Source organism: Bombina bombina, chromosome 1 (genome assembly GCF_027579735.1).
Source record: "Bombina bombina isolate aBomBom1 chromosome 1, aBomBom1.pri, whole genome shotgun sequence".
Taxonomy (NCBI): Eukaryota; Metazoa; Chordata; class Amphibia; order Anura; family Bombinatoridae; genus Bombina; species Bombina bombina.
The window spans coordinates 596,628,969-596,649,278 of NC_069499.1; the positions used below are offsets into that span (position 1 = coordinate 596,628,969).

The 20,310-nt window shown below is 36.2% G+C and overlaps 1 protein-coding gene across 1 annotated transcript in view; it reads right to left on the bottom strand.

Annotated features, from left to right (window-relative positions):
- The window catches only part of COL18A1 (collagen type XVIII alpha 1 chain), a 254,135-nt gene extending 234,027 nt beyond the window's left edge, over positions 1–20,108 (bottom strand). Inside the window, exons 1-2 of the mRNA XM_053698907.1 lie at positions 19,960–20,108; positions 19,619–19,683 (exon numbers count right to left, since the gene is read on the bottom strand). Of these exons, the coding sequence (XP_053554882.1) occupies positions 19,619–19,683; positions 19,960–19,970 (76 nt within the window). The 5' untranslated portion in view covers positions 19,971–20,108. The remainder of the gene's footprint in view (positions 1–19,618; positions 19,684–19,959) is intronic.
- Between the last annotated feature and the right edge of the window lie 202 nt (positions 20,109–20,310).

Below are 20,310 nucleotides of genomic sequence, written 5' to 3' on the forward strand. Positions count from 1 at the left end.
ACTCCCCTCACTTGAGGAATCATCTTGGGCATCATTTTTACTAAATTTTTTTATGACATAAAATACATATAGTTAAATGAGAAGGAACCTTGGTTTCCCCACAGTCAGAACACAGTCTATCTGGTAGTTCAGACATGTTAAACAGGCATAAACTTGATAACAAAGCACAAAAAACGTTTTAAAATAAAACCGTTACTGTCACTTTAAATTTTAAACTAAACACACTTTATTACTGCAATTGCGAAAAAGTATGAAGGAATTGTTCAAAATTCACCAAAATTTCACCACAGTGTCTTAAAGCCTTAAAAGTATTGCACACCAAATTTGGAAGCTTTAACCCTTAAAATAACGGAACCGGAGCCGTTTTTATATTTAACCCCTTTACAGTCCCTGGAATCTGCTTTGCTGAGACCCAACCAAGCCCAAAGGGGAATACGATACCAAATGATGCCTTCAGAAAGACTTTTCTATGTATCAGAGCTCCACACACATGCAGCTGCATGCCATGCTGTCCTCAAAAACAAGTGCGCCATACCGGCGCGAAAATGAGGCTCTGACTATGATTAGGGAAAGCCCCTAAAGAATAAGGTGTCTAAAACAGTGCCTGCCGATATAATCATATCAAAATACCCAGAATAAATGATTCCTCAAGGCTAAATATGTGTTAATAATGAATCGATTTAGCCCAGAAAAAGTCTACAGTCTTAATAAGCCCTTGTGAAGCCCTTATTTACTATCTTAATAAACATGGCTTACCGGATCCCATAGGGAAAATGACAGCTTCCAGCATTACATCGTCTTGTTAGAATGTGTCATACCTCAAGCAGTAAGAGACTGCACACTGTTCCCCCAACTGAAGTTAATTGCTCTCAACAGTCCTGTGTGGAACAGCCATGGATTTTAGTTACGGTGCTAAAATCATTTTCCTCATACAAACAGAAATCTTCATCTCTTTTCTGTTTCTGAGTAAATAGTACATACCAGCACTATTTTAAAATAACAAACTCTTGATTGAATAATAAAAACTACAGTTAAACACTAAAAAACTCTAAGCCATCTCCGTGGAGATGTTGCCTGTACAACGGCAAAGAGAATGACTGGGGTAGGCGGAGCCTAGGAGGGATCATGTGACCAGCTTTGCTGGGCTCTTTGCCATTTCCTGTTGGGGAAGAGAATATCCCACAAGTAAGGATGACGCCGTGGACCGGACACACCTATGTTGGAGAAAAGAAGCTTAGATGCCTTCTTTTTCAAATAAAGATAGCAAGTGAACGAAGAAAAATTGATAATAGGAGTAAATTAGAAAGTTGCTTAAAATTGCCTGCTCTATCTGAATCACAAAAGAAAAAATTTGGGTTCAGTGTCCCTTTAATATGTAATACAGTTAATGTAATTGGTAGTTTAATGTAATTTTAGTATAATAGGGTAGGGTAATTAATAGTTTAGAAGTAGTTTCTTTTATTTCTACAGGTAAGTTTAAATTTATTTTAAGATAGGGATGTTGTAATTTTAATTTAAAGTTAGCGGCTTGTTAGGTTTAGGGGTTAATAGCTTAATTTAGTTTATGGCGATGTGGGGGGCTGGCGGTTTAGAGGTTAATATGTTTAGTTAATGGTAGTGATGTGGGAGGCCAGAGGTTTAGGGGTTAATACATTTATTTAGTGGCAGCGGGGTCCGGGAGGGGCGGGCTAGGGATTAATACATTTATTTAGTTGCGGCCTTGTCGGGGAGCGGCGGAATAGGGGTTAATAACATTATGTAGGTGGCGGCGATGTCAGGCTGGCAGATTAGAGGTGGTTTATGTTAGAGGGTTAGGTGTAAACGTAACTGGTTTTCTACCATATGAATCAATGGGATATCTGGCAGAATCGAACATAAGCTTTCGCTGCTTTCAGACTCCCATTGATTCCTATGGCATCCGCGGCCTCCAGGGTGGCGGATTGAAAACCAGGTACGCTGCGCCGGAATAGCCGCGAGCGTACCTTTTAACTATTTGATAACTTTTAAAAAGTGTCAAATAGTGCAGAATGTGTATTCGGAACATCTGTAATGACGTAAGCATCGATCTGTGTCGGATTGAGACCGGTGAATCGTATGTTACGTCACAGATTTCAACTTTTGCCGGTCTATAGGCTTTGATAACTAGGTTGGATCAAGCTCGCCACAATTACACTACGGAATTCCAGCATATTTGAGGTTGATGGCGTGATAAATATCCCCCAATACCTACATTTACAGAAATAATGAGTTTTATCAAAAAGCAACAAGTGTGGTCTTTTTTTGTAAAATTGTCAATTTTTATTAAATCACTCTCTAAGGAAGAAAAGGACATTATTATATTTCCATTCAGAAATACAGACTTAGTCCTACTTGGAATATGGCAGGATCTATAGATTGGGCTCCAGAGGGAGAGAGAGGGGAAAATTATATATACATATTTTTTTTTTCCCTCAAGGTTTGGTATTATAAGAGAAAAAACTCAGACAGAAAGTACAATTTTCAGTTTCAATTTAAGACAGATATTATGATATCATGAATTATTTATACTAACAATTCTACATGTTTGTTCATAATATTTTGTTTCCCTTTCCTTTTTGCCTTCTGTACCCTGTCGCTTTATAAATAAAAGAATTAAAAAAACAGATGTGTTCAGCTAGCTGCCAGTAGTGTAATGCTGTTCCTTCAGCAAATGATAACAAGAGGATGAAGCAAATTTGATAATAGAAGTAATTTGGATAGTTGTTTAAAATTGTATGTTGTATCCAAATCATGAAAGAAAATGTTGTGGTTTCCTGTCCTTTTAAGTCTGAATGCCCCTTTGTGGGTTGTGAAAGGTTGGACTAGAGGAAGGGCTATTTAAGTAAGGGCACAGAAGGAGCTGAATCTCAGTTGTTTCAGGAGCAGCTTGGTTTTCAATCCTGCCCTCTGTATTTTGTTGTAGGGTCTTGGTTTTTTTGTGTCACAGCTGGCAGGGGTGTTAGTTTTCTTTCCTTCAGCAACGTGATCGAGGCCAGTTGGGTTAGGCTCCCAATGGGGTGGGAGAGCATCTGATGTAGCTCATTGGGAATGGGGTTTCTTGGAGTGGTATGGGATATGAATGGTAACATACTTAGTATTTTCCTATGTCCAGGTGAATTATGGGGTTTAGCCTAGTCAAAAAGGGGGTGTCTTTTGCACTGCTGGGTTGTTGAGTAAAATATTTAACATTTTTATTCATAACCAAAATTACCATATTATACAACTACATCACATACGTCACTTAATGCCTTTCTGGCCTTTTTCAAACAAGTGTTTTGACATTTATGATGAGATTTTACTGCACACATTAAAGTGTTTCTAGCACAAGTCTACCTTATTTAAAGACAAATAGGCACTGTCCTTGCTAAGTAAATATTTGCCATGTTCTTTGTTCATGTTATGCTGTGCTCTTTGATATTTAGGGCTCAGTTTATTTTTTTATATTTTTTTTTACTAAATTGTATCTTGCTATCTTGAAGGTGTTTTTAAAATGTTCATTGTTAGTTACTAACCTGTACAAAAAGCCACATCTATTAGATAATATCGATATTACGAAAAACAAAAATCATTATTGAGTTTGAATATAAGATTTTGTATTCATACACAGACGAAAAGAGATTTGAAAAGCCTTTGTCAATACGAGAGAATAGAACGTTACAATTTTGCATCTGTGGAACCTACAGTTGTGGTAAGAAAATCTTCCAATTCCACCTGCTTAATAAAATCATGTGAGACCAGACAGACTTGGGATTTACCCAGCAACCAAATAAACAAAGACACTATTCATTACAAGGACAATGTCAGCTCTTTGGAACATGAAGGGAACAGAATGAGATTATGAGCCACTTTGCAACTTCTTGGGATTGATGAACCCTAACGTTTCGTTTAACTCTAACAAGCACCACAGAGTGAATTCAGAGAAATAAAAAATTATATATGTTACTGTCGTACATTAATGACTGTCTTCTTCTGATCTTAGATTGCAGAATGCAACTTCAGCACTCTCATTACAAAAGTACTATTTTTTAAGGGGAAAACAAACAGTATATAAACCAGAGTTTTTGAGTTCCAGAACCTCAAACCTACTAACAGGCCAGATTTCAAGATAACTATATTAGAGCACAGGTAACTTAATCATGTGATACCCTAATTATTTCACCTGTGGTCTCCTCTGGTCCGTTACTGGGTACTTGGCACTAGAATTGAAGAACACTGCACTGTACCATTGTTATCCAAACTAATTCTCACAATGCAGCACATAATTTAATTACAGAACAGTTCCAGTCTGAGTGACTGAGAGTCATTTTTTAAAAGGGACATTCTAATGCAAAAATGACGCTCTTATTTGTTAAAGCATCTAGTTTTTGAATTACTGAACTTAACAAATTATCGATCAACTTATCAATTGCTTTATATGAAAGTCATTTATAGGTGTAAAACAGTTCTCCTTGAAGCCATGGTGCCAGTAGAGGCCACACACACTGCACTCCTGGTTGTTATGGCCATATATGTTATATCTAAGTGTAGGTGTGGCAAAGAATAACAAATATATATTTATTAGGCCTAGATTAAAAGGATATAACAGTATGCTAGGTCTGTACAGCCTTAGCATTCTATTGTAGCACTCATTGTCATGTAAGCCACAAAAATCAATCTACAAAATCTACAAAAACTCTAATGGTGATTTTCTGTTGAAAATTATTAAGTTTTTCTAAAGGATTTTTATCAACACCTGTGCGTTTAACCTCCACATAGGGGGTTAAAGACACATGTAAATTAAATTAACACTGAGGAACCACAGCTGCATGCAACCGGTGTTCCCGATTTGCTCACCAGCCACGTCCTACTTTGACTTTACCTATATTTAACCCCTTTGTGGCAGTTAATCACAGTTAGCTAGGATAATAAATCTTTGCATTGCAATCTCCATTTAAAAAGCATGTAGCTTAAAGTGACAGTAAACCCAAGCGTATAACAAACGCTAGGATTTACCATCACTAAAAATAAACGTTTTTCTCTCTCATTGTTTCGTAAAAAACGATGTTAAACTCACCCTATCTGTAAGGAAAGAAAATCGGTAACAAAGCGCCTCTGGCTGCCCACGGCACACTGCTTTCTTTAATGAGGTGACGTTTCCACCTCTAGACCGATAGCCGTGCATGTCAACTATCATCCGCATGGCTATTGATCTAGAGGTGAAAACGTCACCTCATTGGAGAAAGTGTTGTGCCGTGGGTGGCCGGAGGCGCTGTGTTTGCAATCTTCTTTCCTTCTGAAACAATGAGAGAAAATAATGTTTATTTTTAGTGATGGTAAAACCTAGCGTTTGTTATACACTTGGATTTACCATCACTTTAAAGTGAAGTTCAAGTCCGCGGCTCTCGATTACAGTATTATAATTATCAATTGAAAAAAGTATAATGTTCATTCATCAAAACTGTTAAAATTATGCCTGTCGTTTCATTTTTTAATTTACATTTACCGTCCCTATTGCCGCAATTGTCCGCCCGATATTGTTCGTCTTTTGATTGACATGTTTTCTAAATTTTCCATCCAATTCCTTCACTTCCCCCGGGGCGTCCTGCCCCTTTTTACCCGCGTCATCATTCAGTCTCACGCATGCGTGTAAAAGCTATTGTCCTCCTAGTCGTCATGCTCGTGCATGATATGCTCCAGAATGAACTAAGGAACGGACTGAAAATTTGTACGCATGCGCGAATGAAGATACAATACGCATGCGCATATTGAAGCCGGTCTTGTGCACGAGCATTGAAGTGACGAAGTCAGCTTCTTCTTACGATCGCTACGTCATTAGAGGAAAATAAGGAAGTAGACTGGGGGAGGAGTAACAGTAAGAAACATTGCTATAATATATATATAAATTACGCTAAATTCATATACTTTTTTTTAAAAAAAAGTTAGCGACTTTTATATTTGGAGGTTAATGTTTACATGGGTGTTGAGCAGTGAGTTAAAATTGAACTTCACTTTAAGGTCCTGCATTCATATGTTTAACGTTTTACCATCTCGTAAAAAGCTGTTTAATTGCTATTCATAAAAAAATCTACTCAATTACTGTAAAGATTTATCAATGTTATTACCTTTGATTACTAAATGAAAAAAAAAAAAGAATTTATCATCATCATCTCAGAGCAGCTGTGAAGTAACACAAAGGCACAGAATTGTGTGAGGTCTTTAGTGTTTTGTAAAGCCTGCAGGCATAGAAATTAATCTCACAAACTGTAAAATAGAATCTATTGTGTGGATGTCATCTCCCATAATTCTCATCATATAGGGAGTTATTCATAAATGTCCAAAGACAGGAAAAACCACTGCTAGAAAATTCCATTCTTTTATACATAAGATTTTTTTTTTTTGTTCTATAACTAAACTTTTTGTGCTGATATCATCAGTTATAAACAACAAACCCTATTTTTTACAGACCTCACATCAATCTTTAAATACTCGTGAAAATACATTTCAAAGTCTACATTGTAACAGAAGACAAACTTTAACCTTTATTCAAAATGCCCTAGTGAAGGTGAGCAGAATAATAACATTCATTCAGAGTACCCTGGTTAAAAGGGCATTCCTGTGTAAAAGTACAATGTTCTATTTTGCTAGAACATACTATGCCCTTCTTTTACTATGTGTTTAACCCCTGAAAAAAGGTCATATAGATAAAGTCATGCTCATGGAATGCCTTCATGCCACTCCAGATGAGAATGTGTGGTTAATGTATAGGTACTTATGCATGCTCTGATTAGCTCACCTTCTCTTTCCTTCTTTAGAAGCCCATGGGAGAGTTTTCTCGGGCTATATCTACATCTAGAGAGGCACTGAAGGTTCAGGGGTTAAACAAACAGTAAAAGAGGGGACTATATTGCAAAATAAAATGCTATAAGAAAATAGTATTTTATTCTAGAATGACCCATTAAAATAACATAACATTAATTAGTATGCTGTGGCTGTGAAACCACAAATGAACATCATTTTCATTGAACTTATTTTTCAAAAGCCAAACTCCACTCAACATTTTGCAGGAGCCAATCTTGGCTTGAGTCTGCAGACAACAAGGTTAGCCAGAATCATAAAGTTAGTATAAAATGTATTGTTTTGCAGGTGCTATCAGTTAAAACCAATTAGGGAAATATATGTAGCAGTGTTAGCTAGATATGTGCATGGTGAAAAAATTCGGTTTGGATCGATTCAGATTTTTTCGAATTTCGGTTCGGATCGATTTGAATTCTGAAAAAAATTTGAATCAGTTCGGTTTCGGATTCGCTCGGATTCGAATAAATTCGGCTGGATTCGGTTCGGAAATTCGGTAAGTGTTAGGTGGGATTAGACTAGTATTATGTACTGTATATTAGGTGTAACCCATAGCAGAGTGATATAACCTAACATACTGTACAATACTAGTGTAATCCATGGCCATCCAAATCTACCGAATAAATCCGAACTAATTCGGATTTATTCGGTAGTTTCAGCACTATTTTAATTCGGATCGATCCGAATCCCGAATTTTACGAATTCGGCCGAATTTCCGAATCGATCCGAAACGAATCGCACATGTTTAGTGTTAGCCTTGAGAAGTCTTTATGGTGCATTTCAAGTTCTGAGTATTACAAAATCCTCAATTTTAGAGCTAAATTACATGAAACAGGAGCCAAATAAATAATGAAAGTATACTGCAAACTTGTTTAATAACGCATAACTAAACATTTTATATAAAAATCTCAAGGTGCTAGACTCCATGATAAAAAGGTATATAGAATTATATTGTGCCACTGTTAAGCTTATGACAAGGGGTTAATACAGCTCAGTGTGCACTCTGTGTGGCTATGAAGGGGTTGATAGTGTTGTGAGTGCAGTCAACAAGGGTTTTATGGTGCTCTGTGTGTGACTTACAAGAGGCTGACAGTGTTCAGTGTGTGCCTAATGGCTAATAGTACTTTATATGTGAATGGTTAAGATTAACAGGGCTCTGTACAAAGGACTAATAGTGATCTGGACACAGCTAACATGGGGTTAACACTGTTGTGTGGCCTACAAGAGGTGTTGGAGTTAAAGAGATTATACTGTATTTGTAAACAGCTATCAAGCATTTCTCTTTTTTGCCCGACAAGGGGTTATTATTGACTAATGCCGATCTATATGTGGTTGACAAGTTATTAATGCTACTCTTTATTAAAGGGACAGTCTACCATAGAATTGTTATTGTTTTAAAAGATAGATAATCCCTTTATTACCCATTCCCCAGTTTTGTATAACCAACACAGTTATATTAATATACTTTTTACCTCTGTGATTACCTTGTATCTAGAAACCTTCTTCCAGCCCCCTGATCACATGACTGTGACTGTTTATTATCTATTGTCTTAAAGTTAGCATTGTATTGTGCTAGATCTTAAATAACCCCCTATGCCTGAACACTGTGTTATCTATATGGCCCACGTGTACTTTCTGTCTCTTTGTGTTGAAAAGAGATTTAAAAAGCCTTTGATAAGAGGCAGCCCTCAAGGGTTAGAAATTAGCATATGAGCCTACCTATGTTTAGTTTAAACTAAGAATACCAAGAGAAAAAAGCAAATTTGATGATAAAAGTAAATTGGAAAGATGATTAAAATTAAAAGTCCTATCGGAATAATGAAAGTTTAATTTATACTAGACTGTCCCTTTAAGCTGAGAAAGACATTACTAGTGCTCTGCAGTTTACAGGGGGTTAACAGTGCTCTATAGTTAGCTGACAATTGGTTAATTCTGTTGTATAAGCTCCACAAATTCTACTGTATGTGGCTGACAAAAGAGGTTATTTGCTGCTGTTTGGTTGCCTCATACTAAAGTGTTAATAGCTAACTGTTGAGGCGTGAGAAATACATGTGGCAGATACAATATAAAACATTACCTATTTGCCTGTATCCAAGGCAGAATTCCTGTACAATTAAAGAGACAATAAAGACAAAATTAAACTTAAAGTGAAAGTCTACACAAACATGTTTGTTTAAAAAGATAGATAATCCCTTTATTACCCATTCCCTAGTTTTACATAATCAACACAGTTATATTAATAAACATATTACCTCTGTGATTACCTTGCATCTATGCCTCTGCAGACTGCCTCCTTATTTCAATGCTTTTGGCAGATTTGAATTTTAGTCAATCAGTGCTGACTCATAAATAACTCTACGGGAATGAGCACAATGTTATATATATGGCCCATATGAACTAGCACTGTCTAACTGTGAAAAACAGTCAAAATGGACTGAGATAATAGGTGGACTTCAAGCGCTTAGAAATTAGCATATGAGCCTACCTAGGTTTAGCTTTCAACAAAGAATACCAAGAGAACAAAGCAAATTTGATGACAATAGTAAATTGGAAAGTTGTTTAAAATGACATGTCCTATCTGAATCATAAAAGTTTAATTTTGACTAAACTGCCCCTTTAAATGGATTGGATAGAGCATGACATTTGAAACCACGTATTACTATTATCAATTTTGCTTAGTTCTCTTGGTATCATTTGTTATTAAAGGGACATGGAACCTACATTTTTTATTTCATGATTCAGATAGAGCATGTGATTTTAAACAACTTTCTAATTTACTCCTATTAAATAGAACTAATTATTTAACCCTGCTACATTAGAGGAAGCCGATGTAGCTGAGTGAAGTCATTTTTAAAGGCTAAACATTAGCATTCCTTTAAACCCTGCTTAATTTTATAAGGATTGAAATGTCTCATTAAAGTCACATAAAAATTAGAATATTATTGCTTCAGTCAATGAACTAGAATTTTACATTAGTAAAGCTCCCAGTGATTCATGTGGGAAGAAGGCCTTTTACAAATGTAAAGTGGTCTAATCTGAAAGAAAGACAGGGCCCTGAGAAGCATCCAAAATTTACATGAAGACCCTGGGGCACCAGTTGCCCACCCTTGTAACAGAAAGGGATAAAAGCAATCAGCTATATACATCCTGCAATTGTAATATCTTCCTTTTTTTGCATAGAGATATTCATGTCATATTCTCTATTCAGCTTTTTACAAATATGCTGCATTGCTTTGAAACGATTCAGCATAAGGGTGACATGTCCCTTTAAGGCATAGTCCTTGCAGTTTTAAACTATGGCAGTAAAAGGGACATCATTTGAAATCAAGTGGTGCATTATTAAGAAGTATTTTTTTCTTTAAAATATGCTTATGTTTGTAAACATGTTTATGTTGCTAGAGAGATACATTTTAAGAATCATGAGATGCACTGTCCATACAGCTTTAGGTTGTATGCAGGCACATATATCCAAGGAACATCCGCGGAGTGTTGCCGGTGACGTCTCTTTAAACTGAAATTTTTTATTTTGTGATTCAGATACAGCATGCAATTTTAAGCAACTTTCTAATTTATTCCTATTATCAAATGTTCTTCATTCTCTTGGTATGTGTTTTTTAAAAGCAAGAATGTAAGTTTAGATGCCGGCCCACTTTTGGTGAACAACCTGGGTTGTACTTTCTGATTGGACAGCACCAATAAACAAGTGCTGTCCATGGTCCTGAACCAAACATTTACTGGCTCCTTAGCTTAGATGCCTTCTTTTTCAAATAAAGATAGCAAGAGAACGAAGAAAAATTCATAATAGAAGTAAATTAGAGAGTTGCTTAAAATTGCATGCGCTATCTGAATCATTAAAGAACAAATTTGGGGTTAGTATCCCTTTAAGCTTTCACTCTAGCAGTGAACATTTTTAACCCCTTAATGACAAGCACTCTACAGGGTATAGCGCTGGTAGTTTATCCCTTAAGGATCTGCGCCATACCCTGTACAGCGGATGTGTCCTGGGCTTTTAGCACGCCTGTCTCTCTTCTGTATGCACGACCATGCTATTTCTGCATGCCTTAGGAGTGAGGCAGTGCAGAAATAGCGTAATGGAGGACACCCCAGGCTGGCGATCACAGGGGCAGGGTGTCCCTGTGATCTCATGTCTGTCAGTGGGGTGCACCATTCATGAGATACATGCCGCAATCAGCATGAGTCTAGCCGGCAGCAAAAATGACATAACTTCTGTCCCCAGTGAACACGTACAGTGATAAAGTAAAACATTTATTTTAATAAGGTTTTTATAATTCTATTTTAATAAAGTATTTTCCTTTTTACCCAGAAATTTTATTTTCTGTCCTTGGGGATAAAAGAGTTGCACATTATGGGATAGATTTAACAAAGGTGCAAATCATGTCTGCTCAACCTTCGCTAAATGCTGACAGCCTATGCTGTCAGCATTTAACATTGCGCAAGCATTTCTGGTGAAGAGCCACCCCCTGCTAACTGGCGGCTGCTAACAGGGGTCGTCAATCATCCCGATTGGATCGGGATGATTTCAGTCCGTCGAAGTTAAGTACCGCTACTTCTTAACTTCCGTGTCAGGTGGACCTGAAACTTTTGTGCAGCAGTTTTGAATTGGGCGACCGCTATTTAGCTTACAGTCCAAACATAGCAAATTTGGAAACACAGACGTATGGGGTACTCCTAAATTCAGACCAACATAATTTGTAGGAATTTGTCTGTATTTTTCTACACTAGTTTAGAAATGGTTATAAAGAAAACTGCAAAAAAATCTTTTTTTCTTTTTTCTTTTATATTTCCGCATTAAATTCCTATTTATTGCTATTTTCTATACCCATATAGAGTATCACTAGAAAGGCCTGTTTGCCTGTTAAAACACAGTGTTTAATATATATGGGTGCACCTAACAAGAGAGCGGACAATTAAAGTGAAACTAATAGCGATCACGTTTGGATTGCAGAATAAGTGAATTTTGGAATTCTGGATTGGGATATTGCACCTATATTTTTATGTACTGCTCTTACTGCCCTTTAATGTATCTTTAAATCTCAATTCATCAACCTGATAAATTATTCCACAATTATTATATTGTTTTATCTTTTTTACATCCCAGTGCTGTAAATTTCCACTAATTTACCATTCCTAGAATAGTATGAAATTTATTTTTGGTGGAATGATCTTTCTCTTATCTCTCTTTTTCTTCTTTGTGTAGTAAATACCTCATTATTCTTTTGGTTATTGGATAAACTAAAAAAAATGTTTTATGTCTCTTTATCTCCTCTGCTTATAATATTGTTCAATATTTAATAGAGAAATGTATATATATATAGTAAGAAATTTTGATTTTAAAATGTAATACAGATTAGTAACTAATTTACTCCAAACTAATGATTTTTTAATATTCCTGACCGGTTATCTACAGTGTTTTCCAGCGCTGATGATATCCATAGCAAGACCAGGACAATTCTAGCTTTACCAACTTGGGTGGATAGGTGATAGGGTGGACCATCAGACCTCAAAATGTTTCTGTGTGGAAGTTCCACACTTCTCATTAGGTAATTAAGCACATGTATTTATAAGCAATGTTGTACTACATACAGTTTAATTAAATGAATTAAAGGGACATTGTACACTAGATTTCTCTTGGCATAAATGTTTTGTAGATGATCCATTTATATAGCCCATCTGGGAGTGTTGTTGTAACAATGTATAGTTTTGCTTATTTTTTTATTACATTGTGATGATTTTCAGACTTCTAACCAATTCCCAGTGTCAGATGTGTACATGCGTTTACAGACTCCTGCTGGCTTCTGTTTATGCTATCTGTCTTTTCATATGCAGGAATTGGGGGTGAGGGTCTACACTTCTTGTTTTCCCTGCCCCTTTCACAGTGTGCCCCAGTCTAACCTCAATAAGAGAGCTAAACTGGGAGCTTCTAAGTAACTTGTTAAAAGGCTTTATATTGGATTTTTAGATCATTATCTGTGCATATTCTTCTTTATAGTAGTGTCTATTACATGCAGTTATAAGAAAATTGCTGTGCACTGTCCCTTTAATTGTAGTTTAAAGGGCCATTATACACTCATGTTTTCTTTGCATAAATGTTTTGTAGATGATCTATTTATAAAGCCCATAAAGTTTTTTTTTTTTTTAAAAATGTATAATTTTGCTTATTTTTAAAGAACATTGCTCTGATTTTCAGACTCCTAACCAAGCCCCAAAGTTTTCTGAGAATACCGTCAGCTACCTTCTCCAGCTTGCTCCTGTTTGTGTAAAGGGTCTTTTCATATGCAAAAGAAGGGGGAGGGGGGAGTGTCTTATTTCCCACTTGCAGTGGGCTTTCCAACTACCTTTTCAACAGAGGTAAACTGAGAGCTTCTAAGCAAGTTTTTAAATAGTTTTATACTGGATTTTTATATCAGTATCTGTGCATTGTATTCTTTATAGTAGTGTCTATTACATGCAGTTATATGAAAATGAGTGTATACTGTCCCTTTAACTAAAATGTGATTAAAATCTATTTTTATTGTGAGGCGTATGGATAAAACTGTTTATAATATAATGTCCCCAATTCTTCATATAAATGTAAAAAAATGTTTGGACTTCCATTAGATCAGGTTCATAACCAAATATTAAAACAACCAGGAAATCTATTTTGACAAACATTACAGAAATGACTGACGATTATCCTTGCTTTTGCTGAGTTAAAAAAAATGATGCAAACATCTGTATTTTGCACTTAACGTTGACTCAAAATGCAGTTTAATCCTTGTAAAAGTCTGTCAAGAGACCTGGATAAAACTAAGAAACCACAGAGAAAAACAAATAAACACTTTCAAATCTAATGCCTTCTATTTGCTTCATGGATTGTATTTATTTATATAATTTCCTCCATAACTGGAATTCCCAGCTATAAATACACATCCCAAAACATTGTTCATCATTCATGGGAACATGCAAAACAGAACTATATTTATACCTAAACTAGGCCTACAAAAATATACTGCATGACTAGACTCTTAGCTCGGACAAGTCAAATCTCAGGTCAAACCTGCCCACTAGACTAGAGGGAAAAAAGATCACTAACCATTTTTAGGCAAACCAAGCAAGCACAAATAAACTTGATGAACTTTACTATGTGTTTATCAATTGTCCAGTCTTTCCAATACATTCCAAATCACAGAGGGGTTACATATTTTCTTGTCATAACTATTAGTCATTTGCATTTCTTATGTCTATCACTGCTTGTTTCTTTGGTTCCCCATTAACTATCTACTTTCCAAATCCCCCTTTAGGAGCAAGGAGGCAGATTTGTAATTCTTCACATACCTCCTTCTGCAGTGGCTGTGTCACAGCCTGTACCTCGAGGAATGCTTACTCAGGAATCTGGCTCATAATTGCAGTTTAACAAAGAAAAAGCACATCAAAAGAGGAAGGATTCTCAAGTGAGCAGATCTATGCAGATCCATTGATTTCCGAAAGCCTTTACTTATATCCTCAAATAAACAAATCAGTTGAGGCAAGTTAAATAGCAAAAGGTAATAAAGATAGTGCTTATCTGTTTGAAAGACAGCATGAGATGCCATCTAATGACGATGTAAAAATCAGCCCTACTTAATTCCTGATCATACAGTCAGAGATTGATTGATACCACTTGATATATATCAGTGTTCTCCCCAGGAACTTTTTAGCGGGTGCACCAGCCGACTGATTTTATTGACCACCCGGCTAAAATAAGCTAATTTAAAAAAATTAAATAAAATTATGTAATTAATTTGTTCTTTAAATAGCATAAAATGATATATTAGAAATTATTACACTGCACCCGCCTGGCTTCTTTGTTTCAGAATTGAAATTTCAGATTTTTTTGTTCTGTTAAAACCTCTACCCCTTTGACAGGGCTGTCATTTTAAAAAAAAAGTTGGGCTCCATATATAACAAGCAGCACTATGAACCTCCAAGCATATTAAGAGACTTAAAGATGAAGCTTAAAGGGACACTGAACCCAAATTTTTTTTCTTGTGTGATTCAGATAGAGCATGCAATTCTAAGCAACTTTCTAATTTACTCCTATTATCAATTGTTCTTCGTTCTCTTGGTATCTTTATCTGAAAAAGAAGGCCTCTAAGCTTTTTTTAGGTTCAAAACTCTGGACAGCACTTTTTTATTGGTGGATGAATTTATCTACCAATCAGCAAGAACAACCCAGGTTGTTCACCAAAAATGGGCCGGCATCTAAACTTACATTCTTGCATTTCAAATAAAGATACCAAGAGAATGAAGAAAATGTGATAATAGGAGTAAATTAGAAAGTTGCTTAAAATTCCATGCTCTATCTGAATTACAAAAGAAAAAATTTGGGTTCAGTGTCCCTTTAAGATATTTTTACAAAAATAGCAACATTAGAACAAGGGGTCACAATCTCATGTCGGAGGAGTAATTTGCAGAACCACTTCTATACAGCAAAGGTTGTTAGTTCATGGTATAAACTACAACAATAAAATGGTATATTTTCTTAGACTAGATGTCATATAACATTTGTTTAAAATGCCAAAACTGAACTAGCTAATTGTGGTATGAAATGTACTTAGCTCTGTAGGGTAATCTCCTTCATTTGTGATTACACAGGTATGTTTAGGCGAATATAGGAGGGGGGTATAGTTTTATGATCATAGTCAAGGGAAGGAAACCTATTAGGTTTTTTTTTTTTCATTTTATAGTGGGATTTTACTCCAAATCTTGATCTGTAGAACAAACCTCAAAATAGTGTTTCATACTCCCTCATTGTCTGACTTGACACTGCAAGAAAGCTCTCCACTGGTACTAGTGCATAGGTACTACCAAGTTATGCTCTCTCCAGTAAAAGTAACTGAGGTACATGGCAGCACATATTTCTCACATGCACAGCTGTCCTGGAGCAAATATCAAAAGTACTTGATTCTAGCAAATATCCCTGAGGCACACAACTATCCCCACTACTGGTAACTGAATTAAAGGGGTGTGAAACCTAAAATTGTATTTTTTATTTCTTCATTCTACTAGAGAATACAATTTTAAACAACTTTCCAGTTTACTTCTTTTATGAATCATGCTTCATTCTCTTGGTATCCTTTATTGAAGGAGCAGCAATGCACTACTGGGAGCAAGCTGAATACATTGGCAAGCCAATGTTAATAGGTATATTTGTGCAGCCACCAATCAGCAGCTTGTTTCCAGCTCCTGAGTTTACCTATGTATGCTTTTCAACAAAGAAAACCCAGAGAATGAAGCAAATTAAATACTAGAAGTAAATTGAAAAGTTGTTTAAAATTGTATGCTCTATCTAAATTATTTAAGATTTTTTGGGGTTCCATGTCCCTTTAACTATATTATAGAAAATTGTGGTACTTCCTTAACCTTCCCAGTATAGAAATACAAAGTATTCTATAATATAATGGCCCCATTCCTAATGTATATTGCACAATATGACACATAATAGCTTAAACAGCTCACAATCATTCACTCACATTATAGCACATATCCCAGCTGCACATGAATTGCCCTTTTAGACATAAACAAAGTACTTTACTGGCCCTAGCTCTTGCTGGTCTCAAACTAGACCAAGCACACACCCCTGAGGTGATCCAGCAGTGCAAGATGCCTGAGCTGCTCAGCTGTGGGCTTGGCATATTAATATAAATCTAAACTGTTGTAACCTCTTAATCAGAGTGCAAGTGTGAAAGCCCTGACTAATATCTAGATGTACGCCATCTGCAGCGCTACCATTATCTGTCATTGGCATGATATGACCTTCCTGCGGTAATTCCTTACATTCCTCAACCTTACAAATTCTCTACAAACTCTCAGACTTTACTGAATTCATTCTTCCACCATGTTCCAAACAATTTGCTCAGCATGCCATAATTATGTCTTCAAGTGCCAGCCAGGTTTGCATTTGTTCTAATTACATGAAAAATGTAAATGCTGCCTAAATCTCCCCTGATTGCTGCTAGACAAATATGCACTGCTGCAGGGTATACATTCTAGCTACCATATCTATAACATTACATGGGCCGTGTGAATTTAAACCTCAGGCACTGTTGCAGTATTTACTCATTCTAATCCCAGCCCTCCTCCACAGACGGATTTCTACACTTCTCTGTTTGCCTGTTCCTTCCCTTTGTCTCAAACTCCTAAACTCCCGCTCTGTTCTTTTAATCCTGTAAAAGAGGACAAAGTTTCTGCACCACTCTCATCCTCAGACCTTTCAACTCGCCCCTGTGACCCCATTTCTCTTTGCAGCACCAATAAAAAAAACAACTAACACACTTTTAAACTATCTGACATAATCCCTTCTTCCTTCAAGCAAACACTAAATACTCATCCAAAAGAACCCCTAAAACAATCAACACCTATATCCATATGTCTCTTTTCTCAATTCATTGAACACCTGATTTACAACACATTTCCTCCCTCTTTTTTTTGTTGTTGTAATCTTTTATTTGTAGAGCACCAGCAGTTTGTGCATTGGAGTTAACTTGGCCATTTGTATTCTGGCTTTTGATCTTAACAGTCTACTTATACAGTACTCCCTATAAGGGCTCCTTTATAGTCAAGTGAAATGGCAAGTCCCCTACTAATTCTTCTGGAACTCTGCTGACTTGGACATGACAGCCCACCCCATTGTTTCTGCACTCCACTGGTGTCCATGGCAACCCCCTCTTCCAGCTCACGTCTTACCTCTCTCATTTCAACTTCTCTGAAACTTTCTTATTACCACTTGCTGGTGAGGTGCTGCAAGATAGGTTTTCCATTAATTGAAGTTTTTTATTGACACGTCCTACTTTTGAAAAGTTACAAAAATATACTAAAATATTAATCCTCAAAAATCTCTTCATTCTTTAAGCATTTTATTACTATAATGCATCACAAAGTCTCTTTCAATTGTATGTTCTGCAAATACTACTCAGAGTTCCAATATTTGAGCTCTTATTGTTTCAGCACATGTGATGTTTGCAGCAGCAATAAATAAATCTATAATCATGATAATTTCTTGGAAGCCAAAGCCTAGAAAATATATGAGTTTACTGGCTACTTATCAAACTGTATTTGGTCTTTAAATCACATCTGTGTAACAAGAAATAAATAAAATAAAAAAATATAAGCTCAAGTCCCACCTTTAGTGCTACAGCCCACACACACAAGCACAGCTATTTAGTTGACTCATAATGCACTCTGAGTCATCATTGATATTTTCCACAGATCCAATATAATGAATGGAAAAAAAATCACTTATTGTTTTGGTCATTTGTTTTATTTTGAAATCATATATCTCCAATAATTTGCCTTTGTCTCTGCATGTGTATTTCCATACATTGCATTGGCTCATTGTGCAACCTTTTATACAAAAAAGGGCTTTTCAATATAAAAAAAAAATCAAGAAAAAGCTATATGTATGCTAAACAAGCATTCAGTGACAGCACTACAGGTGAAGGGGAGTTATAAAAAAACAAGTTGTGATTGTATCAAATGTTTTTATGAACCAATTGCATCTTGGAGGATGCGTAAGTAAGTGATGATATGGAGAGATAATGGAGAAAAATACGCATACAATCAAATAGATCTAAATATCAACCAGCTAATCATAAACATTCAAGTCTTACATCAATGATAGGAATACTGTAACTAACTTGTTCTTGAGTATATAGAGTGTCAGGATTTTCCCTATGCAAAAACACTATGTCAGTGAGACAAATGGACACCAGATTATGAAAACTATTTAGAAAGGCAATCCAAGACACAAAATAAAAACATACAAAAAATATAAGCATTCAAATATGGTTTAAGCATAAACAAGGTGCTGAATAAATAGTGAGGATATATATGAGAACAAAGTACAGCCTGAACTGCAATCAACATAATGAACAAAAGTAAGAAAGGCATGAACCTTTGTGATATTGCATTGGTTATATTAGAAAAATGATATAGACATTGACTTCATAAAATATGTCACGCTGAAGAGAACAATATGCAATTAACTTCCTCCACACCAGGGAATAATATGTAATTTAGCACACTGACCCCAACTACAGAGTCTAGAGACTTCAGCAAGTTGGACATTTGTAGGCATAGTAATGTTTTACAAGAATATTCCACCCAGAAACTGGAACTAATATTATATTAGAGTTTTTGGTTCCCCTTACTAATGTTTGTCTGCAATAGATGTATAACAAGTAATCCTTATATACGCCTTATCAGGTCACTCTATATGTATTCATCAATTTGTACTTTGTAAGTATGCACAAATCTTGTGAAGAGAACAGGGGGAGATGGAAGAATAGCAGATCTGCTCAGCATGGGGTGTCACATGAGACTCACCCCACCCCCAATCACCTCCTGTAATCCCTAAATAGCTCACTCAGTGGCACAGTGCAACAAGAGAATCAATCCTATGGAATGGGTGAGCTCAGACTCTCATTCTATGCAATTAGGGAACCCAGACACTCTCATCCCAACAAGTGAGTAAGTTCAAACTCCATTCAGTAAAGTGAAAGACACAGTAATTTACCCCATGTTATAACTGAGACAACACCCCTTTATCATTATCACAAACCTATTTCATATAGGATTATAATAAAAGACGACATATTAGCCATAAGATGAATGAGTCAGTATGTCCCTTTGAATAAGAAAGCCCCCAACCCTATCCCACAGCAAAAGTTAACCCAGACACCCCATCCCACGAGAAGAATGAGCCCAGGCAAACGTCATTTGATACTCTTACCTTTGTCTTGGGAGGAGACCAGAATGGTCAGATATGAAGCATAAAGCAGCAGGATCTCACTACACCTGCGACCGTACAAAAGAGAAAACTTAGAACAAGAACATAAAGTAACCAGGGTTCATACAAAAAAACAAAAATGTATAATCTAAACATACAGATATATCATTAGCTCAATAAAGTTACACATTGTGAGACTGACCAGTGGAATGGTGCCAACAACACGAGCAAAAAAAATAATCAACAGTACCGAACTCAGAAATACATATTTTGACAATTAAACTGCAAACACTAATCTGGGTTAAATTCACTTCTTGTTCTGTAAAGTTGTTGCACACTCTTACCTGAGTATCATGTCTGGAGGGGGAGAGCTGAGCTCCTGCACACACACTCACACAACTTAGCACACTTATTGCTGCACACTCATTGACAGTGACACACACAGTGTGAGCACTGCACACCCTGCACCCTCTGGCACAAACTAACACACACTCGCACCGGCTGCTTTGTGATAAAAGTGGAGGGTGTGGGCATTGGAGGAGGCTGCTGGGTCCTAAAGCCGATCTTCCCTATTACTGAATATTAAAACATCTGTATAACTGTTGCTCTTAAAAGTTTTTCTTACTTTAAAAATGTTTTGTTCCAAACTACTTGTCATTAAAATGAAACATGTAATTGACATAAAAAATATGTTT